The sequence below is a fragment of the Elephantulus edwardii genome, unplaced genomic scaffold (genome assembly GCF_000299155.1).
Source record: "Elephantulus edwardii isolate Elephantulus edwardi_28Jun2011 unplaced genomic scaffold, EleEdw1.0 scaffold00058, whole genome shotgun sequence".
Classification (NCBI taxonomy): Eukaryota; Metazoa; Chordata; class Mammalia; order Macroscelidea; family Macroscelididae; genus Elephantulus; species Elephantulus edwardii.
Genome location: NW_006399808.1, coordinates 9,374,311 through 9,388,035, shown reverse-complemented (window position 1 = coordinate 9,388,035; position 13,725 = coordinate 9,374,311). Strand labels below are relative to the sequence as shown.

Genomic DNA, 13,725 nt, shown 5'->3' with positions numbered 1-13,725 from the left:
ATAAACTACCTGCACCCCCGTCTTTGTTGATGATATGTTTGGGGAAACCCAAATTATGGCATCTTTCAGGGTGGACATAGGAATAGAATTTTATATTCAATCTTAAGGACTCAACTCAACTTTCTGTCCAGTCAGAACTGACTCATAGCAGACTCTCTACTGTAAATCCTGCCGGAGGTGATTGCTCATCTTCTTCTCCTGCATTCCGTGATGGGCTGCTGGTGGATTTGAACTGCCAGAGAGGTGCAGCCTTTGGACTAGCAGCACAATTCTCTAGTAACTACATGGGAAGTTCATTCTGAAATTAATTCTTATAAAGGAAAGTGACCAAGGGTTTATTAAATTTAGCTAAGTCAAATGCAAAGTGTAACAACTTAATATAAATATTAACATCTCATAGAGTTACACTGACTGAAAATCAGCAAGCTCTCTTGAAATTATCTTTTCAGACCCTGTTGAGTCAGATCGTTATCCTTCCTGGTGTAAATCACTCTTACTTTGTGGGACACAGGAATAAATCAGGAACTTTAAAGAGACCTCTGGTTGAAATCAATAAAAAGAGTGGTATTGGCACATGCCTATTGAACTCTCATGGTTTCTTGCCAGTCACAGTGTTTTTAGGATATTGTTGTGGTCCCCATGGTCTTTTAGAATAACTAAAAGTTATTCCCATTCCCTTCCAGATTCTACATAGCTTCCTAGTCTATATCATCATTTAAAAAATCTGTAACCTTTGAAATATATATTTCCAAAACTCATCCTGGTATCATTTGGAAACTTTATGGTATGCTGTAGTTCTGTGACATTTGAGTCAGATCATCCCAGCTTCTAATTAACTCCCTACAGAGCACAAGCATCAGAGTCACCAACACCGTATTTTCCTAATCACTGTGGACAGTAACTTCTTTGCTTTGCCCACATACGGACTGGCACATGAGTTTGTGCATGATTATAGCATGTTTCTTGCTCTCTGAATAAATATGTTTTGTATTTATCTATAAATGTGTTTTTGTAGGTGTGGATGTGGGTGTGGGAGCAACCAGAGCACAAGTCTAGTTTTGAAGTCTGAGTAATGAATGCTTAGTTATTTGGCTTTAATTAGTGCATTGTTTGCCTCAGCTTTTATCTGCCCTCAAATATGAGAGGAAGAATGAGTTCATTTCCTTGAAGTTTATTGACTGTTACTGGTGGCAGAGCAGATTCCTTAAAAGAGCAGGTTCCACATGGAGCAGGTGGAAGGGGAGTTCTGAGTTGTTATGGAAGGGTGCTTGGAGCAAAGGACAGAAAGGCATAGCTCTCTTTTTCCTCTGTCCTCACAGAAATACTGATTTGACATGGGTTTATCCTGCTCAACATCCCCTCTCTAACATGGGACCAGAGATAAGACACTTGATGCAAAGTAGAAGGGAGGGAAACCCTCACAGCTCCTCTGTTTCTCCATCCAAGGGGATCCCAATATCCACATTGTAGTCTACGGGTTCCCCAGAACTGAGCCAAGGAATTGGGGTTCGATTGAAAGAAGGCCTGTTGGAGAGGTTCTGGTTGTAGAGGACCAAGGGTTCACTTAGCAGGGGTCCCAGGTCTAGCTTGGGCATCTGGAAGGTCATACGTTTGGAAGCCTTCTCATATCCACCATAGGGCATTGCCGTCCTGAGAAGGAGATAAATGATTTTATTTAAAACTAGGATAAAAAGAAAGCTTTATCAGTGATATGCTAGCCTGTTTTGAGAGTTTATTTCCTCAGAGACAATAAGAGAAAGATACTAGATTCTTCATTGTCATCAAACCTATTCTGACTCAGAGCAAAGCTATGGAACAAAATATAAACCAAAGCTGTAACATTTATGGAAACAGACTGCCACATCTTTTCTCCCATGGAGCTATATGTGCTTTGGAAACACCAATCTTTTCGTTAGAAAAGCACTTAACCACTGCACCACAAGCACTCCATGGGCACTGGACTGGAAGTCTCATAAATAGTTGTGACCCAGAGCTGCATGCATTTTAGAGAGAGTGGCCTCAAACACTATAGACCCAAAGGTATGAAGTCACCTAAAACTATAATGTAGAAACTTGGCAAACTCTCCATCTTACTTCTCCATCCATTGGATACTGGATGGTCTGCGTGAGAGGATCTCATGCAAAAAAAAAAAAAAACCAAAAAAACAAAAACCCCACTTCTTTTGCACTATCCAACTTTCATCCAGATCTCTATGATGTGAAGATAGAGACTAGATATTTAGAATATTAAAAAATATATTCTAAGGAGTGTAAGGAAACAGAATCATACTACAAGAGAGTTTTGGGATCCTAGAATTTGAATGAAAAACTCTAAAAAACTCTCAATTGCCCTCAAGTTGGAAGCAATTTACAGCTAACTCTCCCGCAGATTTTCTGAGGCTATAAGAAGAGACTGCCCATCTTTCTCCTATGGAGCAGCTGGTGCATTTAAGCTGCCTGCCTTTGGGTTAGCAGTAAAACTCCTTACAGACTCGACCACTAGAGTTCCTCAAGGGAGGAATCCTTTAAAAAGACTTTCAAACAGTTAATAGATTATTCCTATTTTATGTTCAAGCAACCCAAACTGAGAAAGAAGTTGACTTTCCCATGCCTGCATAACTAATAAGTGGCTTATGAACCAGAATTCAGATCCTCCCTCCTAGTAATGTTTTCCTTTACATGTTGTTGTATACCATAGAGTTGGAACTGATCCACAGCTGACCCTCCAGTAGGTTTTCAGAGGCAGTTAATCACACAGAAAAAGATTGCTCATCCTTCTCCGTGGAGCAGCTGGTGACCTCAAACCACATGCTTTTGGGATTGCAGTGCAGCTTCTTGCCACTAGACCGCCAGAGCTCCCTTTATATACTTTCCTTTACGTAACTTTTTCTCTGAGAAAGAGTGAGAGCAAAGGCCTTCACTTAGGCCCCTATTCTCTTTCTATTATTCTTCATCTTCATAAAGCTATGTGTACCAATGTCTTTATCTCACACTCTAGAATACATCTTGTTCCTTCTGCACCATCCCTACCTGTTGAAGGACTTATATTTGGGGAGTTCAGCTTTGGCCCCATATGCCAGCAGATTAATGCCAAGTTCCACTTTCTGCTGGGGATCAACCCCCATGGCCCGCTCCCATGGGGAGATATAGGTCTTGAACACAGTGATATGTTTTCCTTCCCCACCTGCCTGGTCTCCTGGAAGCCATGAGAGAGAAAGGTAAGTTAACCAATAATAAATAACTAATAAAGCAGTTAATAGCTAGTTGACATTAATCCCATATCCTCCATTAGTGTAATATTCTAGTAATTTTGTAAAGTTTGTGGCATAGTGATAGCTTGGGGTCAGATCTGTACCAGAAAGATGGCTGGCAGACAGGGCTTCTGGGTGGAACAGACACATCTCTGTATACTTCTGGACCTAGTGACTGCACCCAATTATTTCAGCTGACCTCCCTGCTCCCTACACCCAGTTTAGGATTCATTCTTGAGGACATCCCTATTCTAGGACCCAAACACATACAATTAGGTGAGAGTACTTGCCTGTTTCTGATTCACCGACTCCTGCTGTGCCATCTCCTCCTCCTCTGCCAGCCTGACCCCCAGGGCCACCTGTGCCACCAGATCCAGACCCAGACCCAGAGCCTTGATGGTGCTGCTGGTTAGAACCATATTGCCCAGCAGAGCCGCTGCCTCTTGCCTGGCCTCCACCACTGCCTTTGCTGTAGGAAAATCCCTGACCATCTGTGCCTAGCTGACCTCCCACAGTAGGAAGGAACTTCTGGAAGTGATCCTGAAAAGAAAGACAAAGTTAGGGGGAAAAGTGATGAATGTGGGTGATACAGATAGAGATATGTACAAATGGGAGGAAATCAGAGAGGATGGCCAATTGAGAAACACTCAGTCCTTGGACAGCCCCTTTTCCTATGCATAGAAGGTGGATGGCCTGCCTGGTGTTTGTTGTTCTTGGGAGCCATCAAATCTGTTCTGAATTATAGCGAAAGTCTTGTCATATTTATCTCCATTGAGCAGTCTGACTACACTTCTTCAAAGACAGGAATTATTTTGACAACCCATAGTACAGTCAGTATTCTTTGGCAACACAACAATTCAAAAGCATCAGTTCTTCAATCTTTGGTATTCCTTTTATGGGTCATTGTCTGACTCATCCTGCCTGAGAGAAGCTAAACTTGGCTCTTTCCTCCACTTACATCCTAGGATAGAGGTAGCTCATTTTCCACACGCCTTTTTCCCGTCCTTACCAAGGCAAAGAGGACAAGACTTCTGCCTGTTCAGTTAAAATTCGAGAGGATGGGCTTTGCAATGGAGAGCCCACCCTTAATCTGAAGAACTAAAGAGAGGGCTCTATGACCTCCCTCTCAATGTATACAACACCGAGAACTTTCGGGGGTGCATGTTGGACCAGGACTTCCTGAAAGAGAAATTGAAGCTTGGCAGGGAGAGAGGGTGCCCAAAAGGGCAACACTGGATCCAGCTACAAAGCCTAAAAATAACCCTGCCAGCTCCTTCAGGAGCCTCTTCTGGCCACCCCACCAGACACACCCCTATGCTCCACCCAGTGTAACTAGATCCAGAGAAGAAGGAGGACTTCTGGTCTCCTAAAGTTAGATGTGACCAACTCAGCACTTTTACTGTGTTCTTATGTACTGTGTCCCTGCCAATGACAAACACTCCTGCCCCAGCCCCCACACAGGCATCTAGTTCCACTCCCCTCAAACTCTCAGAGAAGGTGGAAGAGGAAGAAACAAAATGGAGAAGAGGCCCTCCATCTCTCCGCTTTACATTGTGTGCCTGGTTGCTTTCCAACACCTTTGGAGGTATTGGAGAAAAAGTCCGAGTAGAAGATGCAGGACAGCATTAGTCCCTATAGCTGGGGTCCTGAAAGAAGAGGAATACATACCCCATCAAAGACTGACTCAAGAGAATAGCTCAAGGAAGAGATGACTATTAAAACTTACTTTTTCTAGGGCTGTCAGATTTAGTTAGTAAAAAAACCTCAGGATACTCAACTTCAAATATGTAAAAATTTTTAGTATAAATAATTCCCATGCCATTTACTGCCTCTGAAAATCCACTGCAAGGTCAGTTCTGACTAGAGTACACAACAACAACAACACATAAATAATACACACTTGTATATAAGGTACATGGTGTAGGAAATGTATGAGGGCATTGTACAGTTTGTGAAAACCAAAAACCACCACAAATGCATAACTTGTTAATTATTTGTATAAAAAATACAGTATACTATGAATCCCTGGGTAGCACATATATTTAAATTTTAATCTACTAACAAAAAGATTGACAGTTCAAACCCACCCGAAGATTCCTCAGACTGGCCTAGTGTCTGCTTTTGAAGGTCACAACCTTGAAAAACCCTCCAGGTAGTTCTACTCTGTACACATAGGTTCAACATGAATCGTAATTAACAAGGATGTGTCTAAAAATAACTTTACAAACTACTTGTGTGCATCTGAAACTCAAATTCAGTTCAACTCATTGCATTGAGTTGGAACCAATTCATAACTGATCCTCTAGCAGATTTTCAGAATCTGTAAATCACAGGGGCAGGAGGTGGAGGGTGAAGTGATGGGTATTGTGGAGAGTCTGCCTCTTTTTCTCTCAAGAAACAGCTAGTGGATTTGAACTATTCACCTTTGGCCTGGCAGCACAACTACCTACTGACTAGGATACTATAGTTCCCTCAAGTTGACTGTTGTTTTTTAGGTGATGTCAACTCCCAGCGACTCTGTGGACAACAGATCTGCATCTTGTTCTCTCCTGCACCATCCTCATCTCTGATATTCTCAAGCCCACAGTTGCAGGCTCTATGTCAATCTATTTTGTTGAGAGTCTTCTTCTCTTTCTGTGACCCATCATCTTTCTCAGCAGGATGTCTTTTTCCAAGGACTGAACTGTTGTTGTGCATCTTATATTTTTATTTTGATGTCCTAAACAGTGCATCAAATAGACTTTTAAGCTATCTGTTGTGTATCCAAATATTTTAACAAAGCATTCTATATTGTATATGGCAGCTCTACCTTTACAACTTACCCAACGTTACGGATTGAATTGTGCACCAAAAAAATGTGTTGTAATTCTTAACCTCTGTGCCTAAAGTTGGGGAGCTGTGATGGCTTAGTGGTCAAGAGTTACACCACAGTCCAAATCCACCAGTTGCTCTATGGGAGAAAGAAGGACAATTTCCTCCAGGATGATAGACTGCATCTGAAAATCCACTGGAGGGTCAGGTATGGGTCAGTTCCAACTTGTTGGTACACAACAACAACAACATGCTAAAATGACAGTCTTCTTTGGGATGGATTCCCCTTGTTACGGTCATAAGGCAAGATTAGTGTAGTCAATCTGTTGATATAAAAAAGATATTTTTAAAAATTGCAAAAAAGCAGGGGAGGGGTAAGAGAGAAGCCAAGCCCCATGAAGACCACCCAGGAACAGAAGCTAGAAAGAGATGAGGTTCCTCCTCCAAAGCCAGCAGAGAGAAAGCTTTGCCCTGGAACTGAAAATGTGAATTTGGACTTCTTGCCTAGACTGTGAGAAAATGAATTTCTCCTATTGTTGTATTTTTGTTATTGTAGCACTACATCACTAAGACATCCAAATGGAGAAGAAATTTTTTTTTCCTGGGGTGTGACCTCTCTACCCACTCCATCAAATAGAGACTGAGTTTCAGAGATGAGCTGTAACTCACCTGGAGCTGCTGGCAATTTGGTGTATCTGGGGATTAAATGATTTTAGAATTTGCAAAGAAAGGAGGTAGGTGGAATTTTTGAGATTCAGATCCTGAGAAGTTGGTAGAAATGACACTAGGCTGTGAAAAACTATTAATGTTTAAAACTCACCATTGAACTGTCAGTGAAGACATCAGGGTGATTCTCGTAGATAAATTTCTCCACTCGCATCTGCCGCAATTTGAACATCTTGGAACCCCGGTTTGTGAGCAGTGACAGCTCCTCCAACATAACATCCCTTGGGACACTGATCTTCTTGCCCAGGTTTAGACCTGAGCTCTCCTGACCACCTTCCATTAGGAGGAAGAAGCAAGAGAAGGAGGGTTTTCTGGGTTCAGGCTGTGGGTCCATCCACAACTAAGACCGCTTAGGGAAACAGTTACTATATGATCTGTGATCAACCTTCTGCCATCAAATCAGTTCCAGCTCATAGTGAACCCCATTGAATTTCCAAGGCTGTAAAGCTTAGCAGGAGGAGACTACTTATCTTTCTCCCAAGGAGCTACTGGTGAACTCAAACCACCAGAGGCACAGCCCAACATACTATGGATTATGCCACCAGAGTTCCTTAAACTCTGTCTGGTTTGTATAAAAATGTTTATTTCCTGAATTTGAAATTTGAGTGAAATGCATGGGAACTGGGGTGTAGAATGGAAATAGTAAGGATACTAAAGTGAGAGTTTGGATAAGGGTTAGGGACCTGGGGTACAGGACAAAGGAATAAAGGAATGTCACAGGTGGAGACAATTGAAGAAACCAGCATGAGAGAAAGCCCAAAGGCCAATTTTGTGTGGAACTGGCCCCCTCTAAATACAGAGTGTATTTTAAGTCCTTTTCCTTTTCTTCCTTTTAGTAAATTCTAGTTCCAAACAGCTTCTGGGGATTGGGAGTGCTTTCCACTCCATGCATTCTTGCCTGACCTAGGGGAAATGCCTATGCAGTTACTCTATATTCCAGACTCTGAGAAAATAAGTTGGGAAACTAACACACACCCTGGTCCCAAATCCCATGGTCCTGGACCTGTGCTAGATTAATATGGCAGGATGTTGTCTCTGATTACAAAGTTAAAAGGGTAGAAGGGTGGGTAGTCAGTAACCGATCCGTTCCCCCCTCTTACTTACCTCCTCTTTTACTCCCACGATTCTACCACCCCCTGCACTGGCATTCCCCTTATCGTTTCATGCTAAGATAGATAGACAGACAGACAGAGATATAGAAACAGCTTGGGGCCAGAGGTGGTCTTAATAGAGAGTTCCATACTAAGTAGGTCCATCAATTCTCTACCTCCAGTGAGTTCCATAATTAACTTGCTGGATTTCCTCTTCTTGTTGGGAGCTGGGGTTCCGGACAGTGGCATTGTGGAGGAGGATTCAGCCTGGATAGGGCAGGAAGGAGAAGTTAAGGGGTGGATAAAGACAGGAAGGTGAGTGTTTACAAATGGACTCTTCTTCTATTCTAGGAGAGTACTTGTTATTGATAGTTAAAGGCTTCAGAGGGCAAAGCATCATTAGATTCTCCAAGAAATATGGATTTTCACAAAAAGTGAAAACTCATTGCTTTGAGTCTTGTCTCTTTTTGGGAGACATGGCAGTAGGTTTAGATATGTCCTCTGTCCCCATGTTTAGAACTGGTGCAGAAATTAGGCACACCACTCAGAGTGGGGATCGAGAGTGTGAAGGGTGGAAAGAAGAAGGGGCGATCCAAGCCAAAAAACTCCCACCCAGATTTCATGGATTTGGCATGACTGAAGTTTTTATTTGCAAGGATATCGTACAATAGGGCTGAAATTCCAGGCACTGGGCTCCACAGTCTTCCCAAAGCCCCATGGAAGAAAAGAAAAATGTGCTACTGTGATCGCAAGGGATTCAACCAGAAATGTTCTTCATGGGAAGAAGAGGTTGTTGCTTCTCCACTGGGTCAGTCGGAATATAGCCTGGGAAGGCAAGGCTATACTCCCCTGCAATCACTCCCCCCCCCCCCGAGATCCCAGGACCAGAGTTGGGGATGGGGGCAGGGACCATTTGAATCCTGATGCACGTCAATTCAGCAGTATCATAGCAGAGGGCAGGAACATGGTAATGGGATCTGGTAACAGAGGGAAACAAAATGCAAACAGACATATAGTCCAGCCCCTCCTCAACAGAAGCCAGCCCTCAGCAAAATCTCTTCTGCTATCCTGAGTTGCTCAGCCCCCTCCCAGGTTTTTTGTGGGTTTGGGGTTTCCCCCCTCAATAGCCTTTGCAAGAACCCTTGTTTTTTCAGTACATTTCTCAGTATCTTTGGTACCTCCAACTTCGTGAACCCCTCTCTTTTCAACTCTGTAGGTTTGCTGAACTGGACAGCTGGAAGCTGAGCGTGGTTTGGGAAGGGGGACACTCAGAAAGGATGAAACAAATAATTGTGGACAAAGAAGCAAGCAGAGTGGACTCCGGGTGCTCTGGCCAGAGGGTTGAACTTACCCGTTGCTCAGGTGGTAGTCAGCTCTCCCTGGGGTCCAGCAGCTTTGGAGGACTGAGCTGCTGTGATCAAGAACCAGAGCTGGACAGGAGTGGGGGCAGTACTGGGAATGAGGGAGGGAGGAAGGTTATTAATAGAGATGATGAGTGCAAGCAGCTCAAATGGCACAGGGGGTACTGAGACCCTGGAACCAAGAGCCTGGCCTCTTCGCCCCCAGAGACTCCTGAGGGGAGAAAAGACCTTTGGGATTCTCCCACTGAACTGGTGGAGCCAGGGATCAGTCTGCCTAGAACTCCCCTTCCTTTGGCACCTGGAGACAGATCTACAGAATTCAGGGAGAAATTGAAGACAGAGAGAAAGGAAGCAGGCAACCAGTGTGGGCAGGGATTGAGAGTGAGGGAGAGAGCACCTGGAATATGTGCTCTGAGGGCCACACAGAGTCAATGAAGGCCAGAACAGGAGGAGCCTGTGGGTGTATCAAGGGTAGGAGGGCTAAAGGCGCCATGTTGGGACAGGGAACAGACTCTCGTTAATAGCAGAATGACTCTTTTTAAATTTTTATTTTATTTTATTATTCTTTGTATGTGTATCGTCAAATCAGATCTGACTGGTACAGGAGGAGATTGTCCCTCCTTCTAAAACAAAATATCTGGTGGATTCAAACCTCACACCTCTGGGATCACAGTGCAGCTTCTTTCCACTAGGCCACCAGAGCTCACCAGAATAACTCTTTAGTAGGAGTTCCTAGATGGCTGTTCTTCCTCTACTGAGAGCAGTATATTGGAAGGATAAAGGATCAATTTAACCAAACCTGATGCTTCTAGGCATTCAGGGATGCTGTGGGAAGGCTTGAGCAATTCTTTTGTCCTTCTCACTCCTTTTTCCTCTCATTTGTTGTTGTTGTTATGTGCCGTCGAGTCGCTTGCAACTCATAGCGACCCTATGTACAACAGCCCTAAACTCTGCTCTGTCCTGTGCCAATCACACTGTCTCTGACACTGCCATCCCTATTATCCCAGTCACTGAATCAATCCACCTCATAGAGGGCCTTCCCCTCCTGCGCTGTCCCTCCACCCTCCCAAGCATGATGTCCTCCTCCAAGGACCGGTCTCTCCTCACAACATGTCCAAAGTATGTTAGACGGAGCCTCAGAATCCTTGCCTCCAAGGAGTCACCCGGTTTAACCCTTTCCAGGACAAATCTGTTTGTTTTCCTAGCAGTCCATGGTATTCTCAATACTCTTCTCCAGCACCACAGCTCAAAGGCATCAATTCTCCTTCTATCCTCCTTGGTCGTTGTCCAACTCTCTGATGCATAACAAGTGATTGTGATTGCGAAGACCATGGCCTGTATCAGACGCACCTTAGGCACAAAAGTAACCTTTGGACACAGCCACATGCTTAATAGACCCCTTGAAGGAAAGCTGTCATTTGCTTAGTCCCCTCTTCATTAGCTGCATGAACATTGTAGATCATCTTCTACTTTCTGCTTAGGCTGTAGAATCAGCTGTTGGTCCTGTGCTGTAACTGCAGATCTCCCCACTCCTCTGTGGGCTCTCCACTCTTCTCCTTTGCATGCTTTCCTCTCTCATCCACTTCAGGTTCAGGCTGACACTGCAAAGTCCTGGGTAGCCAATTGTGCATCACATTCCCTTATTTCTTCATTCTCCTTCATTCTCAACCAACCCAAGGAAGCAATTAAAAAAAAAAACCACAAAAAAACCCTACCCCAAAACCTCAATCCAAAACAAACAAAAAAAAAACCTGATAAATAGCAAAAGGTTATTTCATTATCATCATTGAAGATTTTTAAATACAAAACTTTTGATTATTTATTTATGACTGATTTTCTGAAACTGCTGCTATGGGAGAAAACTGAAGGTTTAGCCTAAAGCTTTGTGTTTTCCTTTGGAACTGTGATTGTTGGGTACCACCGAGTTAGAATTGACCTATAACCGACCCTGTGAGTTTTCAGAAGCAAGAGATTGCTAATTTTTCTCCCGTGGGGCAGCTAGTGGATTCAAATTGTGTAACGTTGGATTGGCAGCACAATTTCTTACCACTAAGCCGCCAGAATTTTTAGAGACTGTGTATTGGAGGGATATGTGTCCTGGGCCTAGTTATTAACACAAGTATGCCCCCTGCTGGTATAATTGAAGCAAAGGTACTTTGCTTCTCCAAGGCCTACCCAGACTACTAGCAGTCAGGAAGATCAGCAGCTGTACAGCATTGGAAAAGTCTACTACCAGGGATCTCTCCAAAACCCAACGATGTCACTCTAAAGACTACAGTGTGCGTAAGTCAGGCAACAATCTTTCCAATCACTTGCTATGCATCTGAAGCTAGACAATAAGGATAACAGAAGTAGAATTGATGTCTGAGCTATGATGTTGGAGATGAGTGCTGAATATCCCAAGGACTGCCAAAAGAACCGTTTGCACTCTTCCTGGATGATACATTTAACATCCTCCCACAACTCATCTGGTCTTCGCTCATTAGTGTTCAAGGCCTCAAACCTGTTACTGAGATGATTCTGAAATTCAGGTGGGATAGACTCAAAGTCATATTTTGGTTGCCTTGGATTTGGTTTAATTTTCCTCAGCTTCAGCTTGAATTTGCATATGAGTCGTTGGTGGTCTGTTCCACAATCAGCTCCTGGCCTAGTTTTCACAGCTGATATTGAGCTTCTCCAGCAGTTCTTTCCACAGATATAATCGATCTGATTCCTATGCATACCATCAGGTGAAATCCATGTGTATAACCTGCATTTATGTCTCTTAAAAAATGTATTTGCAATGAATAAGTCATTGTGCAAAATTCAATCATTCTATCGCCAGCTTCATTTCTGTCACCTAGATCATGTTTTCCAACTACTGATTCTTCTTCCCTGTTCCCAACTTTTGTGTTCCAGTCACCCATTATTATCAATGCATCTTGATTGCATGTTTGATCTATCTCTGACTGTAAGAGTTGGTAGAAATCATCTATTTCTTCTTCTTTGGCTCTGGTTGTTGGTGCATATATCTGAATGATAGTGGTGTTCACTGGACTTCCCTGTAAGCGTATGGATATAATCCTATCACTCACAATGTCGTACTTCAAGATGGATCTAGAAATTTCTTTTTTAACTATCAAAGCAACTCCATTTTCCCTCACCTTTTCATCTCTAGAATAATATATCATATGATCATCTGACTCAAAATGACCCATGCCAGTCCATCTCATCTCTCCAGTGCCTAGTATGTCCATATTTATGTGTTCCATTTGTTTTTTAACAATTTCTAATTTTCCTACATTCATGGTTCTCACATTCCATGTTCTAATCACTAGTGTCAGGAGGGGAAGACCCTCTATGAGGTGGATTGATTCAGTGACTGGGGTAATCGGGATGGGTGTGTCAGAGGCAATGCGATTGGCACAGGATAGAGCAGGGTTTAGAGCTGTTGTACATAGGGTCGCTATGAATCGCAAACGACTCGATGGCACATAACAACAACAACAACAGGCAAAAGAACAAACAGATGAGTGTTGGAAAAAGTACAACCAGTTGCTCGCTTCAGCAGTTGTTGTTGTTAAGTGCCGTCGAGTCATAGGTGACTCATAGCGACCCTATGAACGAAAATCCTCAACCCTTGTGAAACTTTTATCCTTTCTCCGGGTTCATAGGGTTTTCGGAGGCAAGTTATTACAGAAGTGGATGCCACTCCTGTTTCCAAGCTTGTTTTAATCAGGGAGAACCACCAAACACTGTCCGCCATGGATAACCATTAACGCATTTGACACATCAGTGTAACAGTGTTCAGCTTCACAGCAACCACAAGTTACCTCTGTATGGCAAGTGGACACCCCAGGGCTATACCGCCTAGAAGTATGTTTGAACAGAAACAATGAAATGTTTCTTGTAGGCAAAATTGATTAAGCTTCACCTCACATGTTTTGGACATGTTGTTAGGAAAGGCTATTGCTTGGAAAAAGACATCATCCTTGGAAAGGTGGGGAATCATCTCAATGAGGTAGATTGATGCACGGTCTTTGGCAGTGGACTCAAATGTGTTGGAGATTATGAGAATGGCACAGGACGGGGCAGAGTTCAGATCTATTTTTCATGGGGTCACTATGAGTCTTACCTAACTCGATGGCACTCAACAACAGCAGCAACAACCACCTAATCCAATCTACAGGGAGTTTTAATGCCTTCCACAGGGACTTGTGTTGCTAACCCATAGGCCCTGCCTCTACTAAGGTTGAATCCACAAGTGGTTCCAGGGTAAAATGACAGACAAACTCCTCCCTTGCAATTTATAGCTTTCTTTTATTAATTATAAAAAACATGTATTGGGATCCAAGGGATGGCAGTAGAAGGGTAAGGATGGATAGGGATGAAATCACAAGGTTGTACAATTTGATGGGTGGAGGGAGTGGATAAAGGAAATGAGAAAGATCTGGTGGAGACTGGAAAAAAACAGGTAATGGTGGGCATAGTCCAATGGTGATTTTT

At 43.2% G+C, this 13,725-nt stretch overlaps 1 protein-coding gene across 1 annotated transcript; it reads right to left on the bottom strand.

Annotated features, from left to right (window-relative positions):
- Positions 1–1,418: 1,418 nt before the first annotated feature.
- MYOZ1 (myozenin 1) lies at positions 1,419–8,128 on the bottom strand. Its single transcript, XM_006887535.1, has 5 exons — positions 8,056–8,128; positions 6,883–7,061; positions 3,542–3,791; positions 3,031–3,196; positions 1,419–1,650 (listed from the first exon to the last, which is right to left on the bottom strand). The coding sequence occupies exons 1-5, from the start codon at positions 8,126–8,128 to the stop codon at positions 1,419–1,421; spliced, it is 900 nt and encodes a 299-aa protein (XP_006887597.1).
- Between the last annotated feature and the right edge of the window lie 5,597 nt (positions 8,129–13,725).

Bases quoted from the DNA above. Each gene is read 5' to 3' on its own strand.
- MYOZ1 (XM_006887535.1), bottom strand. From the start codon at position 8,128: ATGCCACTGTCCGGAACCCCAGCTCCCAACAAGAAGAGGAAATCCAGC. The intron at 7,062-8,055 runs GTAGAGAATTGA...TCCTAATGGAAG, and splicing joins AATTATGGAACTCACTGGAG to GTGGTCAGGAGAGCTCAGGT. The intron at 3,197-3,541 runs GCAAGTACTCTC...CATGGCTTCCAG, and splicing joins AGTCGGTGAATCAGAAACAG to GAGACCAGGCAGGTGGGGAA.